This window comes from Arabidopsis lyrata, assembly GCF_000004255.2.
Source record: "Arabidopsis lyrata subsp. lyrata unplaced genomic scaffold ARALYscaffold_7, whole genome shotgun sequence".
Taxonomy (NCBI): domain Eukaryota; kingdom Viridiplantae; phylum Streptophyta; class Magnoliopsida; order Brassicales; family Brassicaceae; genus Arabidopsis; species Arabidopsis lyrata.
In genome coordinates, this window is record NW_003302549.1 from 9,530,933 (window position 1) to 9,543,410 (window position 12,478).

The 12,478-nt window shown below is 37.9% G+C and overlaps 4 protein-coding genes and 1 pseudogene across 5 annotated transcripts; 2 read left to right on the forward strand and 3 right to left on the reverse strand.

The window, feature by feature from the left end:
- Positions 1-723: 723 nt before the first annotated feature.
- Positions 724-2,631, reverse strand: LOC9305989 (riboflavin biosynthesis protein PYRD, chloroplastic). The gene is made up of 3 exons (XM_021018283.1): positions 1,950-2,631; positions 1,518-1,816; positions 724-1,441 (listed from the first exon to the last, which is right to left on the reverse strand). The coding sequence occupies exons 1-3, from the start codon at positions 2,316-2,318 to the stop codon at positions 829-831; spliced, it is 1,281 nt and encodes a 426-aa protein (XP_020873942.1). The 5' UTR covers positions 2,319-2,631; the 3' UTR covers positions 724-828.
- A 13-nt stretch (positions 2,632-2,644) lies between these two features.
- On the reverse strand, positions 2,645-3,600 carry LOC9305990 (annotated as a pseudogene).
- Positions 3,601-3,691: 91 nt separating this feature from the next.
- On the reverse strand, positions 3,692-7,945 carry LOC9305991 (probable LRR receptor-like serine/threonine-protein kinase At4g20940). Its single transcript, XM_021018282.1, has 5 exons — positions 7,673-7,945; positions 7,465-7,557; positions 6,181-7,330; positions 4,541-6,067; positions 3,692-4,450 (listed from the first exon to the last, which is right to left on the reverse strand). The coding sequence occupies exons 3-5, from the start codon at positions 7,226-7,228 to the stop codon at positions 3,864-3,866; spliced, it is 3,162 nt and encodes a 1,053-aa protein (XP_020873941.1). The 5' UTR covers positions 7,229-7,330; positions 7,465-7,557; positions 7,673-7,945; the 3' UTR covers positions 3,692-3,863.
- Positions 7,946-9,214: 1,269 nt separating this feature from the next.
- On the forward strand, positions 9,215-11,935 carry LOC9305992 (probable 3-hydroxyisobutyrate dehydrogenase, mitochondrial). Of its 2 annotated transcripts, XM_021020072.1 has the most exons (10): positions 9,215-9,388; positions 9,714-9,802; positions 9,900-10,014; positions 10,174-10,324; positions 10,454-10,536; positions 10,693-10,788; positions 10,916-11,058; positions 11,155-11,239; positions 11,350-11,429; positions 11,604-11,935. In XM_021020072.1, exons 1-10 carry the CDS (start codon positions 9,272-9,274, stop codon positions 11,689-11,691), a joined length of 1,047 nt encoding a protein of 348 aa, XP_020875731.1. In that variant the 5' UTR covers positions 9,215-9,271; the 3' UTR covers positions 11,692-11,935. The 2 variants fall into 2 exon arrangements, with proteins under 2 accessions (XP_020875731.1, XP_020875732.1); XM_021020073.1 differs by lacking the exon at positions 9,714-9,802 and having other exon boundaries at positions 9,308-9,388.
- On the forward strand, positions 11,910-12,460 carry LOC110226191. The gene is made up of 2 exons (XM_021016923.1): positions 11,910-11,920; positions 12,170-12,460. The coding sequence occupies exons 1-2, from the start codon at positions 11,910-11,912 to the stop codon at positions 12,384-12,386; spliced, it is 228 nt and encodes a 75-aa protein (XP_020872582.1). The 3' UTR covers positions 12,387-12,460.
- Positions 12,461-12,478: the final 18 nt, after the last annotated feature.

The following is a 12,478-nucleotide window of genomic DNA, read 5'->3' on the forward strand; positions in this document are numbered from 1 at the left end:
AATGGAGAGTGGTGGGGTGAGTATGGTCAACTTTTTCGCTGAGGCAATTGCGTGGATTTTGTTGAACCACTCGAACTTAGTCGACATGAAGAAGACATGCTCATAATCTTTTGTTCTCATCACCAATTTGTAGATAAAATCTTTATCATATACAACTCTTCTCTATTACTATGTACATGCTAGATTAGATGTTTTATGTAGGACACCAACTATAACTTACGTATTGAAACAATGTAAAGAGAGATGATATAATTGTAGAGTAACTTTTTTCACTAATGCTATGAAAAACAAGAAAGACTCAAAATTTTTGCTATGATAAATCTTAAATTTGAGGTTAGGATTTTTTAAATCCTAGAGTAATTTAAATTTGATTGTTGGTTTAGTTTATTTTTTTTTGTCTTTCTTTCTTTCGAGCATCTCTAGATATATCGGTTTTTACTTTTCTCGACAAAAAAAAAATATCCAATATGCTTTGATTAAATGTTTGTTTGTCTGTTAGTTCACATTTCCACCAAAATCCAAAAAACTAGTCAAATTCGTAACGCAATCGACATCAACAATCGGTTTTCATTGAATGTACTTCACATTCTATTACATATCCTTAAAATTTGTATGGATTTTTATTTATGAGATCCAATTAACAAAATCACCTCATCTTAGGATACTCATCATGTGTAGGCCATAGAAGGTAGTGTAGGCCATAGAAGGTCGAATCACATTCTCAAATTTCAACAAAAATCTTTTATTAATCCATAAAAAAATCTGTAAAACCTTAATAATACAATGCTTTAAGAAAGTGAATATGACTTACATTCATACATCAAAACATCAAAGATAGCCCTCTAGCAAAACGTTTCCACCTAATTGCTTAGACTGCAAATCTTTCACCTGTTTTGATTCTAACCACTTCATCGATGCAATCTGTCTCTCATCTTTTGTGCTCCATTCCGGCAAAACCTCAATAATTACTTTCTGCAATAGTTTCTGTTCAAATCCATCTCTCAGAAGCACTTCAAGGTCTTTGACGTTCCCCCTCAAATCTAACAAGACACTGCATAGTCCACGGTTGTAACAGTAATCCAGAATGGAATCCAAATTTATCTTTTCCAGTACTACAGTTTCAACCCCGCTACTACTGATTCCGGATTCTGCAAGCAATTCCTTTGCGGTGAACAGTACAACTTTTGGACCCGATTCTTCCACAGTGTTGGAAGAAGCAAGGATAGGAGACTGTTGTGCATTTCTAGCTACTATGATTTGAATAGGTTGAATTGAAACGTTAGTAGCTTCTTGTGAGGAAATGCTCGAGAGTTCATCCGATAACGAGGATGAAAGTATTATCGCATCATATTCCTGTAATAGCTTCGAGTAGTATCCACCACTATCCGAAGCCCCTTCCCCAATCTTGTCCAGAAAACAACCGTTGACAGACATAGAATACCTGCAAAGATTTTCAAGACTTAAAAACAATCTACGACTCGATTTTGTCTCCACTCAAGAGAAGCAATGAACTTTACCTGAGGGCAAGGAAAGGCTTCTCTGTTAACATCCGATGGATGAATCCCTCATTCATCTTCTTGCATAACTCTTCTTCAACACCCACAGTGACATCAATTCCAGCATCTTTCAACCGACTAATACCTGAAGAAGAAACGATTGGATTCGGATCAACCATCCCAACTACAACTCTCTTCACCTTAGCCTTAATCAACGCCTCTGTACACGGCGGCGTTCTCCCGTAATGATTACATGGTTCCAAGCTAACATAAGCAGTTGCATTCTCCGCTAACTCTCCAGCATCTCGAAGAGCAAACACCTACCAATACCAATAAACAACTCTCACCATAAATCAAACTCATTAACACCTACTCAACCTCCAATTCCACAATCAAGAATCAAAGTTTGCTCATTTTTGGTAACCCAACAAAGAAAAGTTGAACTTTTGTTACCTCAGCATGAGGTTGACCAGCCTTGGGATGAAACCCTTGGCCAACGATGTCGCCGTCTTTAACAATGACACAACCTACCATAGGATTAGGACTTGTACACCCAATTGCTCTCTTTGCTAGTTCAACGCATTTCCTCATATAAAACGAATCATCGACTTCAACACCTTCTTCTCTTCTCATGGAAGCCAAAACTGTATTGCTGAAACCAGTCTGAGATTTATGTAATGTTTTGAAGAAACTGTGATTTGGGTTCTGAAGTGAAGTGAGGTTGAAAATGCGGCTAGGATTTGAGGAGAGTGATGATAAAAGTGGAATTGAGGTTCGAGGAGTGATCGAAGGAATCGAAATTGGGAGACATGTGATCTGCATATCACTATTGAATCTTGTTCTTGACTAAAATCGAAAATCGACGATTAAATTGCGGATTCAGGCCGTCTCCAGCTAGAAATGTACGGCAGCTGCGGGAATACAGCCGAAACCCTAACATCAACGGTGTAGAGAAATGGAGACGACGACGACGACGAGAAGATTGGATTCGTAATTGAAAGAGCCGGTTAAGACTAACCGGAAACCGTAACAGTCATAACCATCGGTGTACTATGCTATTTTTAATTTTGTTTTAGACAGTAATATAATCCGGTTGAAGAAACACCATTGGTCGAATTGGGCTCTCAGGCCAACACACTTACCTGCGATTATGCCTCCTCTTCCGTGTTAAAGAAACCGTTATCAAAAACTTTCCACAAAAGTTGCCAAGAGTCATCGTTGTTCAACCTCCAAACCTTTATAACGGTTTCTTCCTTTTGAGCTAATGTTCTCATACACATCATAAATCCTTCGGATGTAGTCAAGGCTCTTCTTTTTAAGTCTCCATCGTCGCTGTGATTCGGATGATCGGGGAGAGGTATAACCCGAAATTGATCGGATTCAGAATAGAAATCATGAGCTACAAGTACTCCAGGTTGACTAAGATTGGAATAGTAATTTGTACCATTCACAGTCACATAATCAGTAAGGCTGGTGATTTGGTGAGGACAGTGAATTATCTTGGAAGTCCAAAGACCTGTCTCAGAGGAATACAGAAGCACACTCAAAGTGCACGAGAGATTATTATTTGTCGTTAGTAGTGAAGCATACCAAACAACTTTGAAGCTCAAAACGTCGCCATCATCGTCCACGCGAGTCACCAGACAATAAACACGAGAAGAATCGTTTGGAGATGGAGGGATTTTGACCCACTGTTGTAATACTGGATTGCCCACAAAGCAATGACGATGATATCCTCTAATCAAAACCAATCCATTGGAGTAAAATAAACGAACCTGTGGGATTATAGAACCTATAGACTCTGGAAGATCCCATGTCTCGCATCCATAGAACCTTATGAGTTCTTCTTTTCTTCTGCAGCACCATAGCAACCACGAGGTAGAGTTTTGGTGCAGAGACAGAAAGAGACGGCGGATTCGGTTGCTAATTTCCATGTTTTGCTAACCGATTTGAATCTATAGATGCTTTTCAAAGACAACCTCGCCAGAATCTCCGTCAATATCGCCTCCGGGAGGAGATGTATTGGTGTTTCCATCCAGACTTTTGGATTAGGGTTTCTAGGATTAGGTTTTGGAAAAAGATCATATAATACAAACCTAACGTATAAGTTAAGATTCCTAATTCAAAGAGTCGGTTAAGTGTAACCGGAACATAAAACACGATTTAGCAACTTCCATGAACAGAGAAAATAACTGGGAAAAAAAATGAAATTTCATTCACTCATGAGACATGAGCAGTTTTCGTTTTTTTTTACAGAGAAAATGTTAAATAAACTAACACAAGACACACAACACACTACCTTGACAAAGGAGAACACATTCAGAGGAACCAAACTCCATCGGAACCTACAAAACAAACACATTGTTCCTAAATTGAAGAAAGATCTTCATAAATAGTCTTAATACCAGGTCTCTCAGAAACCGATCTTATACACCTCAAAGCAATCCCCAGAACTTCTTTCATGCCTTTCTCTGTAACCGGATCACTTCCCATCTCCTGAGACAATACCGAATCAAAGCATTCTGCACCGCGCCCTTCTGCAACACGTAACCTAACCCAGTCGGTTAGATCAACACCTTCTTGTTCACCTGTGATCACATCTCCTGCACATCTTCCCGTTAGGATCTCAAGAAGTATCACACCGAATGCATAGACATCTGATTTGAAAGAAGGTAACGGTTTTCTTGAAGCTGCTAGCTCGGGAGCTCGGTAACCGAGGATTCCTGCGTCTAGAATCTGTTCGACTGTGCCTGCTTGTGTCATGAGACGGTGGAGGCAGTAATCTGCTACACGTGCGTTTAGCTCTGCTCCATCTAAGAGAATGTTTGTTGCCTTGAGGTTACCGTGTGGAACAGCTCTGTCAAAATGGAGGTAGTTGAGACCACGTGCCACATCAACTGCGATTTTCAACCGTTGGATCCAGGCTAGGGGAGGGCCTTTCCTGCCTGGTCGATCTGAGATCAAACAAGAACCGTAAGCTTGACGAAAAATACTGCAGGTACATAAATATAATACTTAGATAAGTTTATAGAAAGGAGTATTACCATAAAGGAAGCTGGCAAGCCTTCCAGGCGATATATAGTCTGAAAGAATAAGTTTTTCGTGTTGAGTGGGACCCCAATAGTACCCTCGGAGAGTCACAACATTAGGATGTCTAATGTTAGAAAATTTCTTCACCTCTTTAGCAAAATCCTTTCTCTGCTTTGCCACGCCTTCTCTTAGCCATTTTACGGTTAAAAACACTCCGTTATCCAGTGTTGCCCTATAAGAAGTCCCATGGCTACTTCTTCCCAGAACTTCAGCTGGTGCCCTTGATAATTCTTCTGGAGTCAACTTGATTGAATCATCCAGAAAATGCAGCTCTCCCACAAGTCTATCTGGTGACCTAACATCAAGCCGTGCTAGTTGCTGATCAGCTGGGAATGAATCTCCTGATCCAGGTGACCAAGATAAATTGCTCGTCTTAGAAGGAGAAAAGCCGGTTGCAACAGCTAGTTTTTCATCTGGACTGAGGATTTCGGATGATGAGCCTTTTCTTGAAGCAACAAGATCCTCAGCAGAGACAACCATACCACCTCCACTGCCTGAGGGGATTGTTTGAGCCCGCCTATTAATTTCTTTACCTGTTATACTACGCTCTTCGCGTCTTCTTGATTTGCAGATGCAGAAAAGGAGGATAGCCACAAGGATGAGAATAATTAGAGCAACGACGCACGAAACTATTATGACAACCTTAACAAGTTTGTTCGTGGATTTATTCTTGGAAGCTTCTGATGCACTTGAACCAGGGGATCCAGCAGGCAAGAAGAGCTTGCTGTTTCCAGGATAAAAGGAAGGCGGAGGGAAGTTCTTCAGATTCTCTGGCACAGTCCCTGATAGATCATTGTATGACACGTTAAAGGCCATAAGGCTGCTAGATAAGTTGCTTGGGAGTGGTCCAGTGAAATGATTCTGGGATACGTCTAATGAGCTTAGAGAGACCATGTCATTCATGGAGCTTGGCAAAGAGCCAGACAAATTATTTGCTGTGAGATTCAGCACTTGAAGATTGGTTAAAGATCCGAATACACCAGGAAGATCGCCGTCAAACCGGTTGTGAGAAAGATCAAGAAGACGGATTCTGGAACCAGAAGAAGGCAGGGGTCCGATGTTACCTGTCATGCCATTGTTTTGAAGGTGGATCTCCTCCAAAGTGGGCATGGATAGTAATGCACCTGGGATTGGCCCTTCTAAGCTGTTAGTACTTATATCAAGTACCCGAAGTTTCGGATAATGAGTTGGAATCCGTTCTGGAAGTGAGCCTGTGAGCTTATTGTAGGAAAGATTAAGATGATTTGCTCGCAGAAGCTGGGGAGTTACGTCTGGGAACGAGCCAGTGAAATGGTTCTGGCTGAGATCAAGGTACTCGATATTCTCCCATTTTGACCATCTTGTCAGATTTCCTTCAAACTGGTTGTTTGAGAGATCAAGTAAAACACAGCCCCCGGTCAAGAGAGGAAGCTCCCCGGTCAATGAATTTGAAGAAAGATCAAGGGTGTGAAGAGTTGTTGACATGATAGAACTTACTGGCCCTGGAACACAAAAGGAAAACCAAAAAAGAAAAATATTAGGTTTCTAGTTTTCTTGGTGCCACCACTAACATATAACAATTCCCACTCTGTAGAGGATAAAGCCAAGAGCATACCTGAGAGATTGTTGCCACTTAAATCCAGCGTTTTTAAAAGCAAGGAGTCACCTTTTAACAAATTATTGGGAAGGGAACCTGAGAATCTGTTGTTGCTAAGCTTGAGAACTTCAAGATCATAGACATAATTGAAACCTGGTAATTCTCCAGATAACTGGTTGTAGCTAAGATCCAAGACTTTTAAGTTCTGAAACAACTGAAGCCCACTAGTCAATGAACCTTCAAGCTGATTATGGCTGAGATTTAAGTGCTTGATGCTCTCAGAAACACCAGGTAAAAGTTTCCCAGACGTTGTCACCAATCTGTTTCCACTGAAATCGACATAGCTCGCATTCGTTAAAAGGAAAAACTCCCCATCAAGAGTACCATCAATTGAATTACCATGCAAATCAAGCACTTCAAGACTTGAAATCAACTCGAAGCCCCTCGGGATTTTCCCCAAGAATCCATTAGAAGACAGATTCAAGTACAGCAGATCGTTCAGCGTTGTCAAGGACTTTGGCAAAGGTCCAGATAAGGAGTTGCGACTCATATCCAACGACTGAAGCGAAATCAACCCACCCATAGACTCCGGAATCTCACCAGAAAAGTTGTTACCAGCTAAAGAAAGATTCCTCAAGCTTACTGATCTACCAATCTCTTTAGGCAATGAAGAAGAGAACAGATTATCAGATAAATCCAGGAACTGGAGGCTTTTGAAACTGCCTAAATTATTTGGCAACACACCAGAAATGGAATTGTTGGCCATAGATAGTTTGACAAGCTTAGTCAAGTTGGAAAACAGACTGAAATCAGCATCAGCAGTCAAGCCCAAATTATCCAAAACAACACCAGCCACATTACCACCATTGCAGACAATACCATTCCAAGAAGAAGGACAACCATTGAAGTCAATAGACTCATCGTTCCATGAATTAAGAACAAACCCTGTAGGGTCATGTTTGATCCCTTTCTTGAATTCAAGCAATGCCATGATGTCCTGTGATGGAAGTTGCCCCATTGCAGACAGGAAAAACATGGAGAGTAACAAAATCCTAGAAAGATTCATCCTTTACTTCAAAATCTTTCACCCAAAAGCTACAGTTTTTGCAGAAACCCAACAACTTTTCCAGCTCACCAACGCAGAAAATTCATGGAACCCCAAGTAAATCTGACATAAAAGATAATGAAATAAGACGAAACCCATCAATGTTACCAAAAAAAAGTTTCAATCTTTCTGCAAAAAATCAACAATACCAAAACTTTCACTGAGAAAAAAAAATAAAGGAGCTAAAGAAACTTTACCTTAGATGAACAAATGTTCTGAGAAACCTCAATCAAACAAAATGCAGGATGCTATTGAGTGAGAAGAGACAATCTTGAATCAAATGGAATCAGCTGAAAAAACATTAAATGAACAATGGGGGCTATTCAATATTTGGGTCCCATTCCGAGATCTAACCTAACTCCAAAGCAAAGAGATAAAATGGAAAGTAAGGATTTTTAAACTTACGGGGATGAAAAAAGCTTCACTGCAAGAACAATGTCGACAGAGTTGAAGAAGAAGGAAGACAAAAACTTTAAAGCAGAATCATTTTGTTCATTAGCTCATGAACTGCACGGGGTTTTGGATTTGGCTCTTAACACTGTAGACTGAGCTAACTGAGGGAAATCTTTGTGGGTCACTTTTTAAAATTAAAAAGCCTCAAAGATTGTCACTGTTTAAGAACAAAAGAAAGAAGCCAAAACAAAATTAAAGATAGAGAAATTTTTTGCTAGCTTTCACGTTCGACAGTGACGAACGACAAGGACCTTGTAAAGGGGTAAGTCTTGAAGCGTGTGAACAGCCAAAAAAAACACCAAATCTTAAATAAAAATAAAAATAAAAAAGGAAAATAGCAAGAAAATATTATTAATTTTTTTTTTCATGGGTTCAAGAGAAATTATATATTAATTTTACTTTTTCATAGTCTTTTCAGTGAGGAAAAATTAATAAAATTGTATAATTACCCGCCAGGAATGGCCCGGGAAAGGAATCCAAAAAACTGAAATAAAGTTACTTACACTAATGTTTTTATTTTAGTGAGAGTGACCATGGTGGACGTGAAAGAGTTTATCCAATATGGTTATGAGTCTTTGTCCTTGCCTTTAGTGAGGGTAAAACTGTCATTGTATCTACAAAGAGCGACATTGGGAAAATAAGCGAAAATTGCGCAGTGTTCTAATAAATCTTGGTAGAAAATTGCAATAAATGAATTACGTCAAGAGTAAATAATAGGGAAAATAAAAACGAGAAAAAACCCGAAAAAATCACCAACTATTTTTTTTACCGTTTAATACCTGTGTTTTTAAATTTGGAATAAAAATACCTCATTTAAAAACACAGGTATTAAACGCCCAAAAAAAATAGATAGCGGTTTTTTCGGATTTTTTGCCGGTTAAAATTTAACGCTGTTAAATAATTCTGTTACGCCCAGTAACGACTGTTAAGAATCGGGTTGGAAATTACTAAGTTTTAAAAAACGATAGTTTTAAAAGGCAATCGAAATTAAATGAGGTATTTTTATTCCAAATTTAAAAACACAGGTATTAAACGGCAAAAAAAAAAAAAATAGATGGCGGTTTTTCCGGATTTTTCGAGTGAATATTATTACAAATAATGATAGTTTCGAGTGAATATTATTACAAGAAAATACAGAAGAAAATACAAGAAAATAAGGAAAATGTGTAGTAAATGAAACATGAATTTTTGAACAATCCAGAGAAAAAGGTACTAAATATTCGGAGATATAAACATTTTTGAAGTTTTAAACAAAAAGAAATAAATATGTAGAAGAGATATGAATACCACGTAAGATGATGGGACCCATATGCTGACTTCGTTGACTAGGGAAGAAGACCGGAAGAGACAACGGGCATCAGGCCAAATTATTTGGGTTTTACTGATAATTTGAAAGTAACAGTCCAATTTCAGAAGAAACTGATAATTAAGGGGTCATAATTCAAAAAGCAAAATCTGAGTGTTTTGATGAGGTTTTACACACACTTTACGTCTAAACCTCACTCTCATTTGCTAATTGTTAACTCGCTCTGAGTTTGAAGAAATTCATCAATGGCGATTCGCAGAGCGCAAACTCTACTTTGTCTTTCCAAATTCAAAACCAATTTCGTGTTTGGGTCGCTCCACCGATTATTCTCTTCGTCGTCTCAAAATTCAAATCAATTCCAGGTTCTGCTTTTTAATTTCCTTCATGATCAGAAAAAAACAATCTCTTTACCTCATAAGTCATAAGTACCTAGAATTTTCTTAAAACGTTCCAAAAACATGATCTTTAAGGTAGTTGGAAGAAAAGATCTTAACTTTTATAATCTCGATCATAGTTTACAAGAATTTTTTGGGGCCAAATTGCTTATTGATCTTGATCACTTATCCAAAATTCATCAATTCAAGTTGTCTGGATAAGATTTGTTAACTGCAAAATTTGTCTGAACATTGTTCTGTGATTCTATTCAAAATTGATGCAAATGAAATCTCATTTTTGCTGTTTTATCAGAATGTTGGTTTTATAGGACTTGGAAATATGGGATCTAGAATGGTGAATAATCTAGTTAAAGCTGGATATAAAGTTACCGTCCATGACATGTAATGTCCTTTAGTGCGTTTTGCTGCCTATCAATTGCTTAATGTTGATTCATTTGATTCACTTTTTTTGGGCATATACTTGTGTGTTGATTCACAGAAACCGTGATGTTATGAAGATGTTCACCGAAATGGGAGTCTCTGCTAGAGAAACTCCTTATCAAGTTGCACAAGATAGCGAAGTTGTGATTACCATGTTGCCTTCATCATCTCATGTAAGTTATTTACCTTTAGCAAGATTTTTATAAGAGAACAATTTGAAAGATCATCCTGTGTACGAGATAGTATTGTTGTTTACCTTCTGATACTGAAAGAATGTTAATCTTTAATTGATTGGATGTTTTTTATGAAGAAAAAAATTGTGATTGATGTAGGTGATGGATGTGTACACAGGAACAAATGGGTTGCTTCTTGGAGAAAATGCTATAAGACCTGCTTTGTTAATAGATTCTTCCACTATTGATCCACAAACAACTCGAAAAATCTCGCTTGCTGTTTCTAATTGTAATTTGAAAGAAAAGAGAGGTAAAGCATAGATAGGATTTGGAAGGAAGTTTGTTTCTTCTTATTAGTAAACAACAGCTTCATTTTGTTCTTCTTGTCAACAAGTCGAGATTATTCAATTTTCAATAGTTTCAAGCATCATTGATGCAGGAAATTGGGAAAAGCCGGTCATGTTGGATGCTCCTGTCTCTGGAGGTGTTCTTGCTGCAGAAGCTGGTACACTTACTTTCATGGTATCTTGTCGACTCTCTTATCTTCTACATTATTTGAGTCACATCCTTCATAGATGCTCATGAATCATGATTATATATAACATCAACTTTGCTGATTATATGTGCCTTTATACCTATAAGAGTACAATGGCATTGACACAATTGCACGTTTTGTAGGTTGGAGGTCCCAAAGATGCTTACGTAGCTGCTAGACCAATACTTCAGTCAATGGGTAGAACCTCCATCTACTGTGGTGGTTCAGGAAATGGCTCTGTAAGTTCACTGCTATACCATGTTTTTCTGTTACATTATCTAATCTTTGGTATACTTGTCTCTGCAATTCTTAAACAGAATTTTTTCGATGTAGACTGAGAAACGACATGTTGTTTTTCAAACCTAGGCTGCAAAGATTTGTAACAATTTGGCAATGGCTGTGAGTATGCTCGGCACTTCAGAAGCCTTAGCTCTTGGTCAGTCACTTGGAATATCTGCCAGTACCTTAACAGAAGTGTTAAACACATCTAGTGGCCGATGTTGGAGTAGGTATGTAAATGAAATGACCTCTTCAAATTTATAATTGTCGTCTAGTTAAGTCCAAACCCCCAAATTCTTAACTTTATTATATTCTTATAACCTCAGTGACGCATACAATCCAGTTCCAGGAGTGATGAAAGGTGTGCCATCTTCAAGGGATTACAATGGCGGTTTCGCCTCCAAACTTATGGTCAGTTTCTTAACAAATCTCTATATCTTTTTCTTTGATCCTATAAAATGTCTCTAAAGCAATCATTTGTTACACAAGTCTTTCATGTATATAGTGTATTCAAAATGCAGGCTAAAGACCTAAACCTCGCAGCAGCCTCAGCTGAAGAAGTTGGACACAAAAGCCCATTGATATCCAAAGCACAAGAAATGTGAGTACTTGAGTAGTCTTTTCTCCTAGAAGCTATATTCCTTTGCTGTGAACAAAAAGAAGGCTTGTGAATGACAGTTTATGGAAACAACTTAGAAAACTCTGTTTAAATCTCGCTTATGAAGCAAAGCACACACATCAAGCTGAGGATTTTGACTTTTTTTTTTTTTTGCAGTTACAAGAAGATGTGCGAGGAAGGGCATGAAACGAAGGACTTCTCTTGTGTTTTCAGACACTTTTACAATGGCAAAGATGAGGTCTGAGGCAATCTTAACAATGACCCTGCAAAATAACCGTTTACTTTGTGCATTTTAGCATTTAGATTGTTGATTTTCATTGCTAAGAATAATAAAAGTCTTGGAAGGGCTGTGATATTTATAATATGCCATGTGAATTGTAATTAGTTTGAGAGCATCTCTTGCTTTGAATATAACTCTTGGATTCAACTAGCAAGTAGTTAGAGGTCAGCGAAGAATAAATCATGCAGTCAAAGTTATTGAGCTCAAAGTCAAAGTCACCATTAATAGCTTTATTTAATCCGGATTAGCGAAAAGAATACAAACAATTAGGAGGGGGTATTGAAGCAAAGAATGTCATAGAATTTAATAGAATTGAATTAAAGACATAAATACAGATTTACAAGTACTTGTAAAGATTTTTTAAAATCTTTCTTTCAAATTCTACGAATATTCTACAACAATTTAATAGAATAGAAAAGAAATTTCAATAGAATTGAAAAGAAATTTCAATAGAATTGAAAAGATATATTTACAAAATTCTTCTACCTCTTGTTATCCCTCCGGAGAGCTTCCACGAAATTACCCCGGTGGCAGAAGTGACGGTGGCAACAGATGTGGAAGCCACCGCTGGTCACCGTAGCGGTGGTGACGGTGGCGATGGAAAGAAGAAGTGTGTGTGTTCACCGTCGAAGCATCCAAGATTTTATAATAAACAATAATTAATTTAATAAATTTCAAAAGTATCGAAAATCTAGCAACAACATTCTTATCTAATAAAATTGGAGCATATCCATAACGAATAAAATAACAA

What these genes read in the sequence shown, in the direction of transcription:
- LOC9305989 (XM_021018283.1), bottom strand. Translation starts at nt 2,318, where the DNA reads ATGCAGATCACATGTCTCCCAATTTCGATTCCTTCGATCACTCCTCGA. An exon ending in CTGGTCAACCTCATGCTGAG is followed by an intron (nt 1,817 to 1,949) that starts GTAACAAAAGTT and finishes TGGTATTGGTAG; the next exon opens with GTGTTTGCTCTTCGAGATGC. An exon ending in AAGCCTTTCCTTGCCCTCAG is followed by an intron (nt 1,442 to 1,517) that starts GTAAAGTTCATT and finishes AAATCTTTGCAG; the next exon opens with GTATTCTATGTCTGTCAACG.
- LOC9305991 (XM_021018282.1), bottom strand. Translation starts at nt 7,228, where the DNA reads ATGAATCTTTCTAGGATTTTGTTACTCTCCATGTTTTTCCTGTCTGCA. An exon ending in AAGTGGCAACAATCTCTCAG is followed by an intron (nt 6,068 to 6,180) that starts GTATGCTCTTGG and finishes TTTGTGTTCCAG; the next exon opens with GGCCAGTAAGTTCTATCATG. An exon ending in GCTTGCCAGCTTCCTTTATG is followed by an intron (nt 4,451 to 4,540) that starts GTAATACTCCTT and finishes GTTTGATCTCAG; the next exon opens with ATCGACCAGGCAGGAAAGGC.
- LOC9305992 (XM_021020072.1), top strand. Translation starts at nt 9,272, where the DNA reads ATGGCGATTCGCAGAGCGCAAACTCTACTTTGTCTTTCCAAATTCAAA. An exon ending in TGTTGCCTTCATCATCTCAT is followed by an intron (nt 10,015 to 10,173) that starts GTAAGTTATTTA and finishes TGATTGATGTAG; the next exon opens with GTGATGGATGTGTACACAGG. An exon ending in GTGGTTCAGGAAATGGCTCT is followed by an intron (nt 10,789 to 10,915) that starts GTAAGTTCACTG and finishes TTTCAAACCTAG; the next exon opens with GCTGCAAAGATTTGTAACAA.